The sequence below is a fragment of the Hydra vulgaris genome, chromosome 01 (genome assembly GCF_038396675.1).
Source record: "Hydra vulgaris chromosome 01, alternate assembly HydraT2T_AEP".
Classification (NCBI taxonomy): domain Eukaryota; kingdom Metazoa; phylum Cnidaria; class Hydrozoa; order Anthoathecata; family Hydridae; genus Hydra; species Hydra vulgaris.
In genome coordinates this window covers 44,692,387-44,715,613 of record NC_088920.1, presented here as the reverse complement: position 1 = coordinate 44,715,613, position 23,227 = coordinate 44,692,387, and the positions used below count along the sequence as shown (strand labels likewise).

General features: G+C 28.8%; 1 protein-coding gene across 1 annotated transcript in view; it reads right to left on the bottom strand.

Annotated features, from left to right (window-relative positions):
- LOC100200601 (UV radiation resistance-associated protein) overlaps window positions 1–15,237 on the bottom strand; it is a 41,182-nt gene extending 25,945 nt beyond the window's left edge. Inside the window, exons 1-3 of the mRNA XM_065788308.1 lie at window positions 15,088–15,237; window positions 11,207–11,339; window positions 39–73 (exon numbers count right to left, since the gene is read on the bottom strand). Coding sequence (XP_065644380.1) covers window positions 39–73; window positions 11,207–11,339; window positions 15,088–15,159 — 240 coding nt within the window. The 5' untranslated portion in view covers window positions 15,160–15,237. The remainder of the gene's footprint in view (window positions 1–38; window positions 74–11,206; window positions 11,340–15,087) is intronic.
- Between the last annotated feature and the right edge of the window lie 7,990 nt (window positions 15,238–23,227).

The window sequence follows — 23,227 nt, the reverse complement described above, 5'->3', positions numbered from 1 at the left end:
AAAATAAGTATAAATATAGATAAGTATATAATACTTACAAGTGTGTTTTCAATTATTTCACTTTTGTATAAAACTAAAAAAAAAAAATTTTCTAAATACATATTTATATAAAATTAATATATGATATAAATAATATGGCTAATGAAAGCGTTTAGTATAAAAAGTGTATAACATTAGGAGTCTAATAATAGTATAAGCGAGAAAGAGATGTGCTAGATTCAACTGTTTAGAAAAATACAAAAAACAATTAAAAGTTGATCAAGCAATAAAAAAAGCAAGTAATCTAAAAAATTTAGCAAAGTAATGGAATAAATTACAACTTTTTTCTCTGAGATCTGCCTTGACTGCTGGTTGAGAATTGCAATTCAAAGTTAGTGGATAAAGTGAGAGATAAAATATAAAAAAAAAGAGTGAGAAGGGGGAAAAAAAATCTCTCTCTATATAAATATATTATATATATATTTCATAGATATATATATTTTATATATACATTTATATATATATATATATATATATATATATATATATATATATATATATATATATATATATATATATACACATACATACATACATACATACACACATACATACATACATACATACATACATACATACATACATACATACATACATACATACATACATACATACATACATACATTGATTAGGATTTGAATAAGCAAATATTACTCAAATAATGAAACTAAATTTTCACTTTAACAATAACTTGTTTTTGGCACCCAGCAAATATCATCCTGCTTTTGAGTACGCCCAATTTTTTTTTTAAAAACTTCAACTTGTCTCAGCATTATTGTAACTTTAATATCAAAATAGATTTAATTATCAATTTATTTATTTATTATCAATCCTAACATCTCTACTTTTATCTAAAAAATATTTTTGAACCCATTAAAGTTAGATAACTCTAGAAATTTTTCAAAGTTTACTTTATGGTAACATGACAAATATTAATTTTGTTATGTTACCATAGATTGACTATTTTAAAATCAAAAATGATTATCAAAAAATTCGAATTCAATAACTTTCTTTCCATCTTAAGCAGGATGGAAACACTTTTTTTGAGTTAAAAATTAGATGAATTTAGGAGATTTTGAGCAATTTTTTACTCTATGCAAAGACAATATTGCTACTCTATGCAAAGGTTTAGAAAGTAAACTTTACAGAAACCAACATTTTTGGTTGTTTTTCTAAATTGAAAAATTTCCAATTACTATAATGTGCAGAAGGGTGAGTTTAATGACAGTATAGGCCATTTAATTTCAAGAGATCTTGTATATGTTTAAAATACATCAGATTTTGTTCTAGACTTGTTATAACTACGTGGTTTAGACTCAACTTCAACCTTTATGAAGATTTCAATGGACGGTGTTTCATCTTTGAAAGGGATTTCAATATCTTAAATTGTCATAAAAATAATGATTTAGATGAGTTCTTGAATAGCAGTGTACAATCCCAATTTCTTGAATCTAATATAGATAAATCATCCGTTAACACTTGGTTTTTTCATGACCAAAAATGTCATGAGATTTACCAGTGATGAAGTCAACCAGTTTTTGCTGCTTGTTAAGTACAGATATGTCTTTCATTACAGGTAAGAAACCTTTATTATTATGTCTATCCATATCATAGTCATCTGGTCTGGGCATGTTATAGAGCATTTTGGTTACTCTTTTCTTATTTAGTGTTTGAAGTGTCTGAATTTTCCAGCAAAATAGTAATAGCAGTTGGTACCAGCTATAGTTTCCAAGGATTGAAAGTGACAGATCCTTTACTTTTCTTCAGTTTCATAAACTTTGTGGTATATGCATTGATATTCATGATCAGCCTACTAGCAGTGATAATTTGAAATCAAAATTTAGGCCAGGTAAATATAAAGGATCCTAAAATGCATTCCTCTTGACACTGATCTGTTGCCATTTTATTTAAAAAATAAAGAATTATACAATTAGCTAGCTTTTTTAAAAGAGTTATTATTTAAATAATAGTTTTAAATTGGAAATTATAGCTTGCTACATTTTATGTTGCAGAACAAATATCTTGAACCAAGCTGGCAAGATATCAATTTTCATTTTCTGTGGAAGTCAATATGTTAATTTTTATGTTCTGTGGCTTCTTTTCCAATAAAAAACAGAACCGTGTTTAATAAGAAAAAATATAATTACATCATGCACCCATCCAGTATTTAATCTAGAAAAAGGTTTTTTTAACGTTCAAAAGATGTTCAAACGACGTTTAAAAAATGTCTTTTTTAGACCAAATTTCAGCTTGGAAGGACAAAGGGAACAATCCCCACACCCTTCTTTTTATAGGATTTTAACAAAATACATTGCTGATCCTTTTTATAACTTATTTAAGCATACATTAAAAAAAATCAGAGCTCTATCTTCATCAGAAGACTTTCTGCCAGAAAAACATGGATTTCATTGATTAATTGATTGCAACTGGTAAAAAGTGTCCGCAATGGTTACAGGACAGCCAGAAAATAAACCTACAATGATAATTTTTATGTCTTTTAAATAACAAATATATTCATTTGTTAAAATAGTATCTAGCTTTTTTTTTCTCCCTGTATACTAAGCAATTTAAAAAAAAATGTTTTTTTCTAAAACTTGAAGAGGCCAGCGCAAGATAAAAAAATAGTTAAAAAAAAAGTTTTGTATTTTTTTAATATAGTTCTAAAAAAATTGCTAATTTGTTAGTGAAAATTTTTTTATGACCTAACTTCTGAATACCCCTAATATATATACAGTAGTGTGCAAAAGTAACCGGACAAGAGCATAACTTGAGATAAATTTTGAATGAAAAGTCCAAGTTCTTTCAAATTTTCATTGAAATGTCAAAAAATTGATTACAAATCTTAAAACAAATGAATTTTTACTGAATCTAAGCAATCTAATCTTAAAAATTCATTTAATTAAAATATGCGTGTGCAAAAGTATCCGGACAGAAAAAAAAAACTTGAATTAGATTTTTTTTAAACATTTTTTAAAATTGAATATGCTTTATTTTAAAGTAAATTGATTTATTGATTACTCTGAAACAAGAATGGGGAAAAATCAAACCTATTGTGATTATGAAGCTGGTGGACTCAATGTCTTGTCACTCAAGCAGTAATTAATGCTAAGGACTTCCCGACGAAGTACTAAAGCAATTTACTTTAAAATAAAGCATTTTTCGATTTTGAAAATGTTAAAAAAAAAAATCTAATTCAAGTTTTTTTTTTCTGTCCGGATACTTTTGCACACGCATATTTTAATTAAATGAACTTTTAAGATTAGATTGCTTAAATTTAGTAAAAACTCATTTGTTTTTAGTTTTGTAATCAATTTTTTAACATTTCAGTGAAAATTTGAAAGAAATTGGACTTTTCATTAAAAAGTCTTAAGTTATGCTCTTGTCCGGTTACTTTTGCACGCTACTGTATATTTATTAGGGGTATTCAGAAGTTAGGTCATAGAAAAGTTTTCATTAACAAATTAGCAATTTTTTGAGAACTATATTAAAGAAATACAAAACTTTTTTTATTAAAGAAATACAAAACTTTTTTTCAAATCTCAAGTTATGCTCTTGTCCGGTTACTTTTGCACTCTATTGTGTGTGTGTGTGTGTGTATATATATATATATATATATATATATATATATATATATATATATATATATATATATATATATATATATACATATATATATATATATATATATATATATATATACATCCCGTAGATGTTGTCCAAAAGTTTTTTCCATATTTTGTTGACAAAAAGTAAAAATTAAAATGCAAGACCGGAATTATTTTTTTTATTAATTGATAGACTGCCTGCCCCAACCGAACCCTCAGTTGATGTAGCAACACTCCCTTGCGGGTCAGGCTAAAAGATAGTAGATGTAGCAGCACTCCCTTGCGGGTCAGGCTATTTGTCAGTCGATGTAGCAGCATTCCCTTGCGAGTCAGGCTATTTGTCAGTCGATGTAGCAGCACTCCCTTGCAAGTCAGGCTATAAGATAGTCGATGTAGCAACACTCCGCGCATGATTTACAGTAAAAAAAAATAAAAACAAAAACATTTCATTAAAAAAAATAAAAATAAAAACATTTTATTAAAAAAAATAAAAACATTGTTTATATTGTTAAAAACATTCAGAATGTTTTTAAAACATTCTGGTCAATTAAATTAGCGTTTTTGTGGTTTTTTTAAAAAACGATTTATTTGTAATTAAATTAATGGTTTTTACTTTCGTCCAACACGCAAATGTTGGACGAAAGTCAAAAGTAATTAAAAGTGACGTATGTGTTGGCGTAAGAATCACTTTTTTCCTTCCACTCTTCCCAAAGACAACAAACTTTAGATCTCTCTCTCTCTCTCTCTCTCTCTCTCTCTCTCTATATATATATATATATATATATATATATATATATATATATATATATATATATATATATATATATATACACACACATGAGCATTTCCAAAAAATCACGCACGGAAACTCTTATATGTTTTGTCTATTATTTTCATAAAAATAAAACTGGCAATCTCCAATTTAGTCTCATTTAATTCTAATATACATAAACATTTTGTAAGCAAAAAATGGTATTCACTAGTAATGTTATCAAAGAATAAATTAAGTTTGAAGCATAATCACGCACGGAATAGAAAAACGTAAAATTTAGTTACTAGATAAATTAACTTTAATATCTCTGAAGATATAAAATTCAGTAGCATACTTTTTTTAAAAAACAATGTTTTAGATATTAGTAAAGACTTTCTGAAAGTTAAAGGATTGCACTATGAATTATAGAGTCACAGCAATCGTTTAAACGCAGTTCAAGAATGATCATGCACGAAAGTCACGCACGGAAGTTGCGAATGTGTCAACTTTATGTAGCTATTTTTATGAAAATAAATTTCTTGTGAGTATTTCAAGTGAAATATTATATTTTTACAACTCATATTAATATATTTTCAATGAGAAATACCAGTCATCAAATATTTCTAGCTTGAGTATAGCCTTTTGAAAATTTCTTGTATATTTTTCAAAATATCGCAACATTACTTCTGCTCTAAAATTAAAAATTAAGTAAAAAAATAAAATGTGGCTTTTAAATAAATCAACAAATTGGGAACATGAACCAAATAAAACTCAAGATAATCATTTAAAGATTGAAATCAGAAACCAAATAAAGGAAAACATTAATTCAGTCGAGATAACACAAAATGATATAGAAAGAAGATTATAGGCTCTTGATATATCAAAATCAATTGGAGTTGATTTGGTACATCCTTTTTTTCTAAAACAATGGAGTTCATCAATTTCATATCCTCTTTATTTAATATTTAAAAAATCTACAGAAGATGGTACTGTACCTAATATTTGGAAGAAAGCTAATATAACGCCTATATTTAAACAAGGTAGTAAGTTGAAACCAAAAAATTACAAACCACTATCTCTGACGTCAATACCATGTAAAATATTAGAAAGAATAGTTGCTGTTAATATAATCAAGCATTTAATAACAAACAAGTTATTAGCAAAAGAACAGCACGGCTTTCTGAAAGGTAAGAGCTGCACAATGAATTTACTAGAATTTCTTGACACCTTAACAAGCGCATTATTAAACGGTATTCCAATTGATGTTTTGTATACTGACTTTCGAAAAACATTTGACAGAGTCAAATTAAAAGCATTTGACAGAGTCAAATTAAAAGCATTTGACAGAGTCAAATTAAATTATGTGCTAAGGTTTATGCTTCCAGTATTTTTGGTATGCCTTATAAATGGATTGAATTATTCTTATTGAATAGGAAATAACGAGTAGTGATGTAATGCAAAACAAATTCGGTTGATGATGGTGAACTAATAGAAATTGAAAAATCTACTCTCGGAAAAGATTTAGGTACTTATATATACAAGGATTTAAAATGGGAAAGACAAGTAAGGAATGCTGCCAGTAAAGCAAACAATATGCTTGCAATAATAAATAATACTTTTAGATATAAAGATAAATACCTCATGAAAATGCTTTATTGCATGTACGTTAGACCTCATTTGGAATTTGTGATTCAAGCTTAGAATCCCTATTATAAAAAAGATATCCAAGAACTTGAAAAAGTTCAAAGAAGAGTAACTAAATTGATACCAGAATTAAGATATCTGGGATACAATCAAAGACTAAAAATATTAGATTTAACAACAGAAGTTCGAAGACTAAGGGGTGACCTTATACAACAATATAAATTATATAAAGGTTTTGAATCTATTGATATGAAGAAAGTCCAGATACAAATGCATTCAATCAATACACCAGGTCCAGCATCCAATATTAGAGGTTATAAACATCATGTTAAATCAGAATTTGTTAAAAATTGTTTAAAGACAATTTTTAACAAACTCTGATTTAGACAAAAATTTAACTGCAAAAACAGGTTACAGTTAAATTTTTAGACAACTATTGTGTTGGCTGTCTATTATTATTATTGGCTGTATATTAGGGTGTATCAAAAAAAACTTTTTTTTCAATATCAAGTTGTAATAGTGCATAAAAGTTGTATAACCAGGCAGTGATTAATTATGCAAACTTTTGTGAAAAAATTTTAATGTCTTCAGTTGCCGCCAGGGGGTGGAATTTTGCAAAAAAAAAAACAATTTTTTTATTTTTCTCAAGTTTTTTGACAACAAAAGTGCGCAAATCCCTTACACATTTCAAAGTTGTAATAGAGTGGAAAAATGACAAAAAGAGTCATTTATCAATAGAGCAAAATTACAAGAAAAAATTGTGATGTCTTCAGTTGCCGCCAGGGGAGCTAATTTTGAACAAAAACACAATTTTTCAATTTTTTTAATTAAAATTGCAAAATATGTTGCGATAAGGGGCATGCATATTTTCATGTCAAAGTTGTAATAGAGTGGGAAAATGACACGAGTCATTTATTATTCGGGAAAAATTTTAACAAAAACTTTTAATGTTTTCAGTTGCCACCAGGGGGCTGATATGTAACAAAAGACAAATTTTTGTCAAAATTCTTGTCAAAAAGTCTACAGTGTAAATCCCTTACATAATATCAAATTTGTAATAGAGTGGAAAAATAACACAAAACACATTGAGTCATTTTAATCATTTATAAGATATAATTTTGGAACAATTTGAAGAAAAAAATGTCTTCAGTTTCCTCCAGAGGGCTGTTTTTTACAAAATATTATATTATTCATCAATTTTAGTAAAAAATAGCAAATTATGTTACAGATCTCATGTATATATCAGACTTGTAATAAAGTGAAAAATGAGCTAAAATTACTAAATAATTACCAATTTAATATTAATAATGCCAATTTTACAGCAAAAAACAAAAATATTGTTTTCAGTTTTTAAGAGAAGAATATTTCTGGAAAAACTATTTTTTGCACTTTTTAATATTTGTTTTATCAATTATTGTTTTTTTTTAAAAAGTTATAACACTCACTTATTATCATAAGAAATTAAATAATTAAAACAGTTAAACAATTAAAAGAAGAAATAAAAAAAATCTTTCAACAAAACACTTAAAAATTTAAGTTTTAAGTACTGGAAACTGAACAAAATATGACAATATTGTTCATTGTTTAAGCATCAAACAATTTTTTTTGTCTGAAATTGACTTTTAGTGTTGAATGAAGGCATTATTTGTCGTGAAGCAAGTCTTGCTCAAATGTATCCATCTCTGCTATCATAACCACACACTTCAACAGAAGCCTCAGTAATGAGTTTGATGCATCTCTCTACTCCTTGAGTATGACATGGAAAATGTTGGACTTCTGGGACATGGCCATTTGTTACCATTTCTGTAAGACATTCATCTGAGAAGCAAGTTGTAATCGGAGGTTCAGTGAGTTTGCATTTTTGCCAATCAATTAACTCTATGTAATCTTTTGCTTCAAAATTGATTTTGGGTATGTAAAACTGTCGAATGTTGGCTTTTATCAAAGATCTTGCTTTCATTATTCGCAGTAGTCCCAATTTTCTGACATGTGGGCGAGAACCCGATATCATTGAAAGAAGCAAGTTCTCTGGGTGTGTGCAAAAAATCCATTTCTTTGGATTACGGGATAGACAATTGCTTTTATTTCACTACTAGCATAGCAAGCAAGACGATTGCTTTTATTTCACTACTAGCATACCTTAATAAATGAATCATTTGCCACAAGTGTCTTGCACCTTCTGTGCACAATGGTTCAGATTTTATGGTGAACCACATTTGGCAGTACACTTTCATGACAAACTCTACGATCTGTTGCAGTTTGTTGGAAGGTTCGCTGCATCCAACATAATAACGCAATATTCTATTTGCTGTGGTCACCCATCTAGCGCGGTTCAGTTTTCCAGGATTTCTTAGAGCCAGATCTGGCAGACAATAACCTGTAGATACAGCTGTGCAGATATTAAGTAAGTACTTTTGGTCTGAACTAAGAGAATTTCTTTCAAGTTCTGGCAAAGTAATACTAATTGGAACAAAATCAACTATTGGCAATGTTTCACAAAATTGAATTTCTCTTCCAATTGGCCCAGTCCATCCACTAGGGCCTGACATTGGTCCATCTAGTTTTTGAATTAGATGTCGAAGGGGGAGTTCATTACCATGTATTTGACAAACAAGCCACTGCACTGGCCTTTTTAGTTCCGATTCAAATAAAGCAATAACACCATTTACTGTTAATTGATATTGAAAAAAAAGTTTTTTTTGATACACCCTAATATATATATATATATATATATATATATATATATATATATATATATATATATATATATATATATATATATATATAGAGAGAGAGAGAGAGAGAGAGAGAGAGAGAGAGAGATCTATAGTTTGTTGTCTTTGGGAAGAGTGGAAGGAAAAAAGTGATTCTTATGCCAACACATACGTCACTTTTAATTACTTTTGACTTTCGTCCAACATTTGCGTGTTGGACGAAAGTAAAAACCATTAATTTAATTACAAACAAATCGTTTTTTAAAAAAACCACAAAAACGCTAATTTAATTGACCAGAATGTTTTAAAAACATTCTGAATGTTTTAAACAATATAAACAATGTTTTTATTTTTATTTTTTTTAATAAAATTTTTTTATTTTTAATTTTTTTAATAAAATTTTTTTTTTTTTTTACTGTAAATCATGCGCGGAGTGTTGCTACATCGACTATCTTATAGCCTGACTCGCAAGGGAGTGCTGCTACATCGACTGACAAATAGCCTGACCCGCAAGGGAGTGTTGCTACAGCGACTGAGGGTTTGGTTGGGGCAGGCAGTCTATCAATTAATAAAAAAAAACAATTCCGGTCTTGCATTTTAATTTTTACTTTTTGTCAACAAAATATGGAAAAAACTTTCGGACAACATCTACGGGTTATATATATATATATATATATATATATATATATATATATATATATATATATATATATATATATATATATATATATATATATATATATATATGTGTGTGTGTGTGTACATTGATATATAAACATACAAATACTTATGTTTGTACATACATAGGAATGCATGTAGTAAGCAACCGGGGTTAATATTTGACCGGGGCCAGGTTTGTGACCGGGGCTGCATTACTATTGATATTCCTTATAAATATATTGTTATTTAAAATTCATGATATATTTTATATAAAGATATATATATCATCTCATCGCCATCATCATCACCATCATCATCATCATCATCATCATCATCATCATCATCATCATCATCATCATCATCATCATCATCATCATCATCATCATCATCATCATCATCATTATCATCATCATCATCTCTACATCATCATCATTATCATACTCATCATCATCATCATCATCATCATCATCATCATCATCATCATCATCATCATCATCATCATCATCATCATCATCATCATCATCATCGTCATCATCATAATATCATCATCATCATCATTATCATCATCATTATCATCATCATCATCATCATCATCATCATCATCATCATCATCATCATCATCATCATCATCATCATCATCATAATATCATCATCATTATCACCATCAAGCATACAGTTGATGATGATTAAGATGATTATGATGATGATGATGACAATGATCATGATCATCATCTTAATCATTGGCATCATATCATCTTCTCTGATACACACTATAAATATAATTACTACTCTCATACTCTCTCTAAGATCATTGCTACTTTTCCTATCTTTTAAAGACACCATATATCCATCTGATCTACTTTGTTCTTTCTTATTTGTCATTGTAAATATTTATGAGTTATATTATATTTGTATATATTATTTTTGTGACTTTTTCTTATATTTTCTTAAACTTTCATAAAAATTAACTTGAAACCTCTGTTTTTAGCCGGGGCCCTGGTCACTTACTAAATGCATGTATTTGCATGCATTTAGTATGAACATATATTTATGTATCTAAATATAAATATACATTCATATATTGAATATAGAAATACATCTTCTATAGCTTTAGATGAGCATTTGCTCACTATTTTTGCTTATCTTTATAGCATAATGTGTTTTTAAAAAAAGAAGAAAAAACAAAGAATAATGAAAGAAAAGATTGTTGCCCCATACCAAACGCTCAGTCGATGTAGCAGCACTCTGGTGCGAGTAAGGCTATTTGTCAGTCAATGTATGTACTGAAGCCCCCAGCAGCAGGCTATTTCAGTGTGACGTCAGAGTGCTCATCTAAACTAGCAATTTAAGTTATATAAATGTATTGAAAATAGATATATAAATGTATTGATATGGATGTACTGCTAAAGATATTTATAACTATGCTGTTGTAGATGTTATTTATGTATGTATATTATGTTATTTAAGTTTTTTCAAAGTATGATTTCCTCGTTAAGTAATTTTATGTTAAAAATTAACTATAAATATTAAATAAAAGTAATAATTTTTTTTAATGATTCCTTAATGGACTAAAGACTTACTCAGACTTACCCTTATGTCTGCCTTGTTGCCTTGTTTTGCTCTTTAGCACTTTGTCTTTAGATTTTAAAAACTCATTTTTTTAAATGTTTTAAAGGTTTAGTTTGCCACAACATAAACCTTGCAGTCTGATTGGTTTACAGTGATAAAGCAAGATTGTAAAACTTTTTAAATATATACAAATGAAAGTTTCATAATTAAATTTTAATGATTACCTTTGTTTTGATTATCTGATGCATGAAGTGTAAAGTATAAGCTCAGAAGAGAATATTTATTCTGTCGAGTTACTGGAACTAATTTTGCATCAATATTTCTTCCAATTATGCATGTAAGATGACGGAGACGACGCTAAAGTTTTAACATACATACATTTAGCCTTTTAAAGTATAATCATTATAATATATATCCTCTTTTTCTTTTTTCTTTTTCTGTGTAAAAGAGATTTTATATATATATATATATATATATATATATATATATATATATATATATATATATATATATATATATATATATATATATATATATATTTATATATATATATATTTATATATATATATATATATATATATATATATATATATATATATATATATATATATATATATATATATATATATATATATATATATATATATATATATATATAGGGTTGATATATATATATATATATATATATATCAACCCTCAGAATTAGGAAAATTCACCTCAATCTTATAGAAGTCAGCATCAGTTCAGCAAATAAAATTTAATACAAAGGTCTTACCATAAAACATAGAAACGAGTTCAGGATTTTTTGACAACCTCAAACACTTTCAGGTCGGCAGTTAGGTCAGCATTGTCAAATGTTGACCCTAATTCCGAGGGGTGATATATATTAAGGCTTCCAGGAAGCGCAAGCGGTTGTACATCTTGTTCGCCCATGTTTAAAGTAACTTTCTTAGATACACTGACCACGACAGTTACAACTTTTAACTTATAAAGAGTTTCTATAATTCGCGGCAAAAAGCTAAACTTATCAACTGAGGAAAAAAAAACAATCATAAAAAAAGTAAACAAAATTGTAACGAAATATTAGGTTTAATTAAATAAACTAGAAAATTTTATAATTAAAAAAAGTAAATTAAAAATTTTTTTTTTGGTATTCTTTATTTTAGAGTGGTTGTTGTTTTTAGCTACCGATTTTTACACAAATTAATGAAAAAAACATTGCTGATGAAAATTATCTTTTATAACAACTTAACAACAATTGAAAGTTTTGATATGCAATTTATTCACAATTTTTATCACTCTGTATAATTAAGAAACTAATTTGCTATGTACGCTAGAACTATAACAAATATTGGTAATTTTTTTTGTTACCTTGATTCGTTTAGACGTATTTTCGCTTTTAAAAATTTGACATTTTTTAAAATACTTATATAATAGGAAAATAAGAAAATAAACTGCTATTTATTGGTAAAACATATTATTTGATTAATAAATTTCGTAATGACGGAATAAATTAAAAAAAAGAATAACATGGTTTCATTTATAAATGTATTTACCACATTTGATGCATGAATTTTTCTTTTATATTCCCCAATTTCCAACGTTAATACGAATTACTAGAGATAATGAACATAACAATTGCTCTGTTTGAAAAAATGTATTTTGAAACTTAAAAAAAAAGTTTTAAATAGGCTCCTAAAAATATTTTATAATTAAATATTGGTATTAAAGACTTTTTATTTTTTTACATGAAAAATTTGTTAAATAAAATTTTTTTTTTTACGAATAAGTAACAATTAGTTTTCTTGCTTTCCGGTGCATTGACAAAAACAGTAAAGTTAAACAAAAATATTTGAAAAACAAATTTAAAAAGTGTCTGTTTCTAACGCAAATTATAAAGTACTTCCCTAATATATTGACTGAAAAATGTTGCAAAAAAATTGTATATCAAAAGATGTTTTCATTTTCATTATAATCATATTTGCTTTTTTCCTTAACTTGTATCATTTTTTGGTTGTGGAAAATAACAAATGGCCTAAAAAAAGATAAAAGAAAACAAAAACAGTAAAGTATTTAGGTATATTATTTTTTTCGCAAAATTTTAATTTTTTTAATTTTTAATCTTTTTTTAGTTCATTTTAAAAAGATTTTTCTATTTCATAAAATATTTGTTTCCTTTCAAGTATTGCTGTTTTATTCTTTGTAGGTTTTTTTTAATCTTTGTTTTGCCGCCAATTCCTAAAACGCTAATTCTTAAAAAATATATATATAAACGTGGTCAAGTTGTCTAAAAAAATTGCATTAAGCGTGGACGGCAGATTGATTTATATCCACTTAATGGAAAATGTAAAAATATCATTTATATATGCAATGTGAAAACAACCCCAGAAGATAAAGGCATCTATTACGTTGGGTTTACAGTTATTTGACTCAAGATGGGATGTTAAAAACTTGTTTATTAATGACTCAAAGACCTTGCTAATAAGAGAAGACTGATCTGACATTATTTGAAGTGATCAGAATGTTCTCTAGAGTTTTTAAAAATTCCAACCACAATTGCCTTTCCAGCAGGTAGGAAAACAAGATGCAGGTAGGAAAACAAGATACAGTCAGGCACTTATAAGTTTAGAGAGAATTTATATGACTTTTCTGGATAACACTGTTGTAAGACTATGACAGAAATGTTGTCTAGACCACAAGCCATACAAGAGTTTAATTGAGAAATGACTTAAGCAACAGAACCAAGAGTGATTCTTGCAATAATAAAAAGGCATTTTTTCTGAAGAGATTTATTCTTGTGACAAAGATTTAAAAAAAAAAGATTACGGTTAGATAAAGCAGCTGTACAATAAGGTGAAAACTATGTTTGCATTACCAAACAAACAGCAACAGCAAGGCAACAACAACTAGAGGAATAATTTGATATGATAAATACTACTCTAGAGACTAGTAGTTATCACCATCACATCATATTATGTCATGGTGATATTTTTAAATAAACAAAATACAAAAATAATTTCAAAATTTCAAATTTTAAAATTAGTTTTAAAAGAACAAATGATCATCACTTTTTCGCTTAAAACTAATCATCAATGTAACATCAATGTAATCAAAATAAAACATCAATATGCAGACAGATTTATATTACCAAAAAGCAACAAGATCTGATGTTGTGGTTGTACCATATCTATATGATTTAGTTGCATGTAAATAGGATTCTTTTTGTGGGTAGGCATGGTTTCAGAAATAGATATTTCTAAAAATAATATCTAAATTAAATTTATGCACCCTCATGGTCCATACCAAAACTTCATTTGACCACCAAGAAATGATGTCTATTGGGCACTGTTGTCAAATTTAATTGTAATAACCAATGTTTCAATAACAAGATCAGGACAAATTATAAACATATAACATTAAAGTGTATAAGTGATTTAAAACGAGGAGCTAAACCGTGACTTAACTCATACAAAGTTTGCTTCAACTCATCTGAAATTGTGAAGCTATGGCACAGTCTGGAAACATAGATGTAAAAACAAGGTTAAAGTCATCACGTAAATATAGGGAAAATCCACTATCCACATTCTTAATGATAATTTCATATAAGTAAAACTTTATAAAAGCAAAAACATCTATTGAACTTCAAAAATGTTTCATTTTTTATTTTTAAAAATCAAAAAAGAATTCAAAAAAAGAAATACTGAAAAGCAATTATATGAACGCCGATCCACTTCAGAATGCTGCAACCTAACTACTTCGGCCGCTAAGGCCTATTGTTCAATTAAAGTTTTAAAGTATTTAATAAACAAAAGACTTAATAAAATGATAAATAAATGCTATAAATAAAATTTAAAGGAAATGTTGCTGCAAATCAATTTTAAAATAAAAGTAAAACTTTAAAACTTTATATATGTTTCAACATTACATAAATTAAAGTTTACATAAAATAGATATTTGCATACACATTGTCTAATACAAGTGCTGCAAATCTTTCTCGCCATTAACTCGGGTGTAATGGCTGCCATGACTTATGTGTCAAACACTCATAAATGAGTAATGGCAGTAACATTAAATTTAGTATTAAATAATTATATTATTATTTTACCTGTTGAGTAGGAAGATTGGTATGTTTGCTGACTTCAAAGCGTGGTCGAAAACGACTATGACCATTCAACATAACTTTGAATGTTTGCAACAGCCATTAATTATATATATATTTAAACAATTATAGATCTGAAAAATTAGATACATAACTAAACTATATATATACATATATATATATATATATATATATATATATATATATATATATATATATATATATATATATATATATATACATATATATATATATATATATATATATATATATATATATATATATATATATATATATATATATGTATATATATATATATATATATATGTAAATTATGTTAGTGTATTTTACAAATAGAGTGCTCAATGTTCTTAAAGAACAGAGCAATAATTAATTAGTAAAAAACGCTTATCTAACTTTTATTTTCGACTTGAAGTTTCACCATTGCTGGATCATCAGGAAGAGAACTCTTCCTGATGATCCAGCAATGGTGAAACTTCAAGTCGAAGATAAAAGTTAGATAAGTGTTTTTTACTAATTAATTATATATATATATATATATATATATATATATATATATATATATATATATATATATATATATATATATATATATATATATATATATATATATATATATGTTTATATATATATATATGTTTATATATATATATATATATATGTTTATATATATATATATATATATATGTTTATATATATATATATATATATATATATATATATATATATATATATATATATATATATATATATATATATATATATATATATATATTAAAGGTGTCCAAAAAAAATTTTTTTTGAATTAAATGTTGCACAGTTTTAAATATTGTTTCTTTGATTGAAAAAAACTTCTGTGCAAAATCTTAGGTGTTTTGGATAATATTTAGAGTTTGCTCAAGGAAAATAAAAATTTACTATGTTAAAAGCATTCGCCGCAACAACAATATTTAAAAAACTTGAGTTATAGCTATGATATACAATTAATCATTTTCAAAAAATTCCTTAAATAATGCAAATAACATTCAAATATTGCACTATTTACAAGATCAAAAGTCTGTAACAACAGTGGCATATGTCATCAAGATGCTTTTGTGGCAATCTGGAATGCATTTTCTGTTGTCCTCAACAACTTATATTAGTTTCTGCATTTCAGATTCAGTTTTTGTGATGTATTGATTAAATGTGCTCATAAGAGCAACAGAACGCTCAGCGGTGTCATTGATAACTTTCACAGATTTAACAATTGCTTTAGTATAACGAAATTCAGCAATTTCCACCCAGGTCTTTCGATCGGTTCCAGATAAAATGGTTACATCGAGACCAAGTGACTGCAAAGCAGCAGTTGATGATGATGTAACAAGCTCATGAAGTTGCTTCTTTTCCAACTTGTTTAATTCTGCTGCTGGACAGTTTATACCCCTGGCACTCCAATCAGCTCCACTTTGAATCATAGCTTCAACAATCAACTTTTTTCTGTGTCACGAACCCTGTCAGAAAATAATGAAAGTGGAATCATTTCTGACCCAAGGTACCAAGTGTGATTTTGAAGCTTCATCATAGCAGCATTTGAAATGACCTTGTTGATCTCATAATATTGTTTAATTCTTGTGAAGAGCATCAGATCATTTGCTGGAGCATCACTTGCAATTGGACAGGCAATCCATGCTGGTACATAGATATGAGCAGCAACGGTACAAAATTCGCACAAGATTTCTGATAAGAAAGGCTGCAGAAAGCAGCCAGCCTCTGATCTAAGTTGCTGAAGCTGTGGTTCAGCAAAATGGGCATCATCTAATGGAGCATAATTGGCTTGATTTATGCTTGACAACAGAGCTATGTTGGGCCCACTGCTGGGTCCAAGCAAAACTGATTATATTTCCCCAATAATTACTTCATGCATATGGTGACAGCAAGCAAAGTAGAGAAGATTTTTCTCCATCAAATTCTCTAGCAAGATGCACGCACCATTTTTGGAACCCGTGTTTGACGCTGTTGTGTCAAAACACATACCGACAATATAATTTGCAACATTCCATATGGTCATTAACTGGAAGGTTGCTTTTGCTTGTGCCAGTCCAGTGCCAGATGATATCTTTACAATACCCAGTATTTTCTCCAGATTACGACCAGTCACATCAATGGCAATTCTATCAACATTAGATTTTGGATTTTCATAGTTAGTGCTGTCTCTCATTATCTTACCATCCCAGTGGACGACCATATGTTGTTTCTAACTTGACATAAATTTCTGCCGAATATGATTTTCAGTTGATGAACGGTGCATGATGCATTTGCGGCGGACTGTTGATCTTAATAATGGTGTACTTTGGAGGTCCTCTCCACTTGCTCTAGCAATTGCAGCTGCTAATATAGTGAATTTTTGGTCAGATAAATTGATTCGATCAAGTGTGGATGATACATCTGGAGAAGACAAAATTTCATTGAGAATATGTGGCTTTTTATTTTTAAGACTTTGTTCACAGTCAGTTGATTGGGTTACTAGTTTTTTGTGATAAACCGGAATTTCTAGTTCATAATCGTCATTGTCATCAGGAATGTCACTGACTTCTGTTGCTTTGCTATCACTATCACAATCAAGACTAAAGTGGCTACAGCTTGGGGTAAGGACAACATTTGCTTTTTGTCTTCCTCTTCCTCATTCTGCTATCTTTTTGTTTCTGCTTGCTGACGCTCTGCTGTTCGCTTTTCTTGTTGAGATAATTTTACATCTCCAGCCATCTTCATCATACAAGTATTCTTTTGGTCTTCCAGAAATATTTTATCTTCATCAATTTTAATTAGCTTGTTTGCATCCTTGTGTGAAATGTCAAACAGTAAATCTAATTTGATACTAAAATCTTTCTCTCTAGCAATCTGTGACTTAATAGCTCTTCCTTTATTCTTTTTAATTAAATTATGCTCATCAACACATGCTTTCACTTTTGATACAATATGAGGCTGATAAGTCATTGGAATTCTGGCTTTTTTCCAGATGTGAGCTAAACCATTAGATGTTGCTTTTGCACTGGCTGGAACTGTTTGTTTCAATGCTTTCTGATAGTGGAAAAACGTCCTTAACACATCAACCATCGTTGGAAGGACATTATTTGGTAGGTTCTTCTCAGGTTGACCAATCAACCATATTGCAGTTCGATTACGTGTCAAAGGAAAATTTGAAGAACTTATCTTTTCACTCATTTTCAGCAACTAAACTAAAATTAAATGATACCAAATTAAACTCAACTTGAGAAATTATAAGTGTTACAAAACTACTAACACTAAAGTAAGTTAAGTCACCCAATAATATTTAGCACTAAAAAACAAGATAGTGGCATAACAGCTATAATTATTTTATAGGATTAAAATAAATAAGAACCTCAAAATATTTAAATATTTCAGTTGTTCAGCAAAAAATTACAATTAATGAAAATGTTTTTTTTAATCAAAAACATCAGATGACAAAATGGCTGCTTGTCACATGATCAAAGAAGTTAGCTCATAAAAGACAATGGTACATCAAATTTATTTAATATTTTATCTAAATTGAACATGGGATAAAATTAAGCATTTATTTAAGGCGTAATGCTATTATTGTAAAACTAAAAGGCCATTGAGCAACCTCTAAACATTAATTTATTTTAATTATCTTTTGCACAGTGAATTTTAATGCCAATGGGCACAAAATAAACTAGTGTGCATTCAGATCAAAGAAAATTCTTACCATATCTAAATGATTTAGTTGCATGCAAATAGAATTCTTTTTGTGGGTAGGCATGGTTTCAGAAATAGATATTTCTAAAAATAATATCCAAATTAAATTTATGCACCCTCATGGTCCATACCAAAACTTCATTTGACCACCAAGAAATGATGTCTATTGGGCACTGTTGTCAAATTTAATTGTAATAACCAATGTTTCAATAACAAGATCAGGACAAATTATAAACATATAATATTAAAGTGTATAAGTGATTTAAAATAAGGAGCTAAACTATGATTTAACTCATAAAATGTTTTGCTTTAACCCATCTGAAATTGTGAAGCTATGGCACAGTTAGAAGAAAGAAACAAAGAAGTTAGCTCATAAAAGACAATGGTACATCAAATTTATTTAATATTTTATCTAAATTGAATATGGGATAAAACTAGGAAATTATTTAAGGCGTAATGCTATTATTGTAAAACTAAAAGGCCATTGAGCAACCTTTAAACATTAATTTATGTGCATTCAGATCAAAGAAAATTATTTTTTTTCCAGTGGTTATGTGAACACCCCTAATATATATTTATGTATATATATATATATATATATATATATATATATATATATATATATATATATATATATATATATATATATATATATATATATATATACATATATATCATAGATTATAGGTCTTCCTAGTCATATCTTAAAAATCCAGAAAATTGTTTGGATAAAAAATCCGGAATTTAGGATAATGAGATACATAACTAAACTATATATATATATATATATATATATATATATATATATATATATATATATATATTATATATATATATATATATATATATATATATATATATAAATATATATATATATATATAAATATATATATATATATATAAATATATATATATATATATAAATATATATATATGTGTGTGTGTGTATACAACCCTAAGAATTAGGAAAAATGAATTCAGCAATAAATTGCCGACCTCACCCTGTTACAGGTCGGAATTAGGTCAGCAAAAAAATTTGATACAAAGGGGTTACCATAAAACATAGAAACAAGGTCGGTAATTTTTTGCCTCAAACACTTTTAGGTCAGCAGTTAGGTTGACGTTGCCGAATGCCGACCCTAATTCTGAGGGTTGTGTATATATATATATATATATATATATATATATATATATATATATATAAACATACATGCTTAAATATATCCAGTGTTTCACAGGAAGATGTGCGATTGCAAGTGATTATATGACCAGGCAAACCACATTATGCTTTGACGATTTGAACTATTTCTATTTCTATCTGTGGCTATTTCAAAAAATATATTTTAAAAATGCGCAGAAGAAAAATATTCTGAATTATACCTAAGGTGAAATAAATTACATCAAAATTTCTTAACAAACCTTTTTATTGTAGTGAAACGCTTTTTTTTTTTTTTAAATTCTTTGCTTCCAACAAGGCTGCAAGCAACCACTAATTAAAGTTGGAAGTTACTGGAAGAGAAAAGATGAAGATTGAAGAGCAAGATAAAGATTGACAGACAACTTAAAGGATTGCAAATTATATGAATCAGGAAAGCAAGATGAAGGAAGCAAATTCCAAAGAATTGATGTTCGAGGAAAAAAACTATACGAATAAGAGTTTTTCGAGGACTTAGGAACAGTCACAGAAAAAGGATGAGACTTAATTGAATGACGCGTAACACGAGAATGAATTTTAGTAGATTTTTAGTAAGAGGCGCTAGCTCTTTATAGCAGTGCCCATTATAGTATTTGTAGAAAAGAGAAAGAGAAGCAACATTACAACAATGTGATAATGGTTGGAGGTTGGCTGCAAGAGCAGGTCCAACTATATTTACAATGCGTTTTTGCACTTTGTCTAAAAGAGTAAGGGCGTCATTAGAAGATCCACCCCAGATATGGCAACAGTATTCAATAGAAGGCCGGATTTGCGATTTATAGAGATAGAGAACAGAATCCGAAGTAAGAAAGTGACAAGCTCAATAAAGATATGCAACCTTAGCAGATGCTAATTTTGCAATAGATTTGATATATGGTTTCCAAGTAAAATCAGAAGTAAGAGTTAACCCTAGAAGATGAAGAGTAGATCACTCATCAAGTACATCACCGTTCATAAATATAAGAAGATCTAACTTATTGCAATACCGATTGGCTGAAAAAAATTGAGTTTTATCTGTATTGAAGTTCACCAGCCACTGTTAGCCTCATGCTGTAGCAGAAGTGAGATCCTTTTCAAGCTCAAATGCCCACTCCAAGCAATCAGAGAGTGTTGGTTTCTTATCACGACAAGAATAAATGGTAGTATTATCAGTAAACAATCCCACTTTAGATGTGAGAATATCTGGAAGATCGTTAATGTAAATTAAAAAGAGTATAGGCTAAGGATAGAACCTTGAGGAACCCCTGAAGTTACAGAATAAGAAGAAGAGTGCTGTCCATAGAAGACAACTTTTATACTACGATTGGAAAGGAAGGATTCAATAATCTTAAAGATGTTACCTGATACACCATAAGAAGAAAGCTTATGGAGAAGACAAGCATGCCAAACTTTACCAAAAGCTTTTGAAATGTCAAGAGCAATGGCCTTAACCTCTCCACCTTTATCTAATGCACGATAAAACCTATCAGTTATTACTGTTAGCAAATCAGCTGTAGAACAAGAAGGTCGAAATCCATAATAATGATCATAAAGTAAGTTATTAGATTCAAGATGAGAGATTAAGTGTTTGTTAATTAAAGATTCAAAAACCTTGCTTATGATAGGAAGAAGATTAATGGGATGGTAGTTAGACAAATCAGATTGCTCTCCAGAATTTTTAAAGATAGGAATAACAGATGCCGCTTTCCAGCAGACTCGAAAGCAAGACCCTGATAAGCACTTGTTGAATAGTTTTGAGAGTATAGACAACAGCTCCGGAGAATACTTCTGCAAAACAATAGCAGGTATGTTGTCCGAGCTACAAGCTGTAGAAGAGTCTAGGCAGGAAATCACTTAAGATACAGAAGCTGGAGTGATACGAATGTCAAGCAATGGATCAACCTGTTTGTTAGCAGCATCAGGTAGAACGCAACTAGCGGAATCAAGAGATGATATTGATGAAAAGTTCTTAGCAAATAATTCAGCTTTGTCTTTAGGTGAGATGACAAAATCTAAACCATACAAGAGAGGTGGAATTAAAGATTCGCCTTATTATTAATACTATTAAAGATTCTCCAGATGTCACGAGAGCCTAATTTTTGAGATGAGACATGAGACTTCATGACCTGAGAATAGCGGGCTTTGGCATTAGACAAAACCTTTTTACAATGGTTTCTAGCAGTAATAAACAGACGTCTGTTTTCTGGAGAATTGTTTTGCTGATAGATATGGAAGCAACGGTTTTGATTGGCAATCGCAGCAGCACAATGTGAGGAAAACCATGGAGGAGAGTAAGGCTTGACCTGGAATCCTTGAGAGGGAACAAAAGATTCTATGCCAGCCTGAATACATGAAGTTATGTAAGAAGAATATTTGTCAACAGGAAGACAAAAGGTTTCTAACCAAGGGCCATTACGAAGAAAATCATGGAAAGAATCCCAGTCAGCTTTAAGGTAGTTGTAAGAGGTACGATGATAGGGGTTTTTGATGATAAAGAAGAATGAGATAATAGTTTTAGAAAGATCAAACTGTGATCAAAAGCACCTAAGGCTGAATATGGAGAAACTGAGCACTGAATAGGTTCAGAAGCAAGACATAAGTCAAGTAGAGAAGGTAAATGATTCGGGTTGTCAGGAAAGCGAGTTGGAAAGTTGACTATTTAAGTTAGAGATTGAGAAAGGCAAAAGTTATGGGCTTTAATGCCTGCAGAGTCACTGACATTAGAGCCAAGCCATTCAGTGTGATGAGCATTAAAGTTACCGACAACAACAACATAGGCTGATGGATAAAGAGAGAGGGCTTGATCAACATGATCAGAAATGACATCGAAAAGAGTGCAGTCTTGAAATGAAGGAGAGCGATATAGAGCAAAGAGAAAGGCTATAAAGTGAAGTGGTGCTAAATGAAAGCACGTGAAAGAATAGTCTGTGGGTTCAAACCTAGTTTCACGACAAATGGGTAAATTCTTTCAAATGTAAATGCCCAGGTCAAGCATGTGACTATTGGAGTCTTTACGAATTAAAAGAAGATAACCATCAACACTAAGATCCCAAGATGAGATAGCTGAACTCAAATTAGTCTGACAAAGAGCAAGTAGGTCTGGTGAACTTTGCCAGAGATAAGACTCAACAGAAGAGAAGTTACTTCGAAGACCACGAATATTAGTGAATGATAGGTTTAGAGAACTTGGTGATGATGATGGTTTTTTGTGTTTTATAGTTTTTTATACTTTATTTC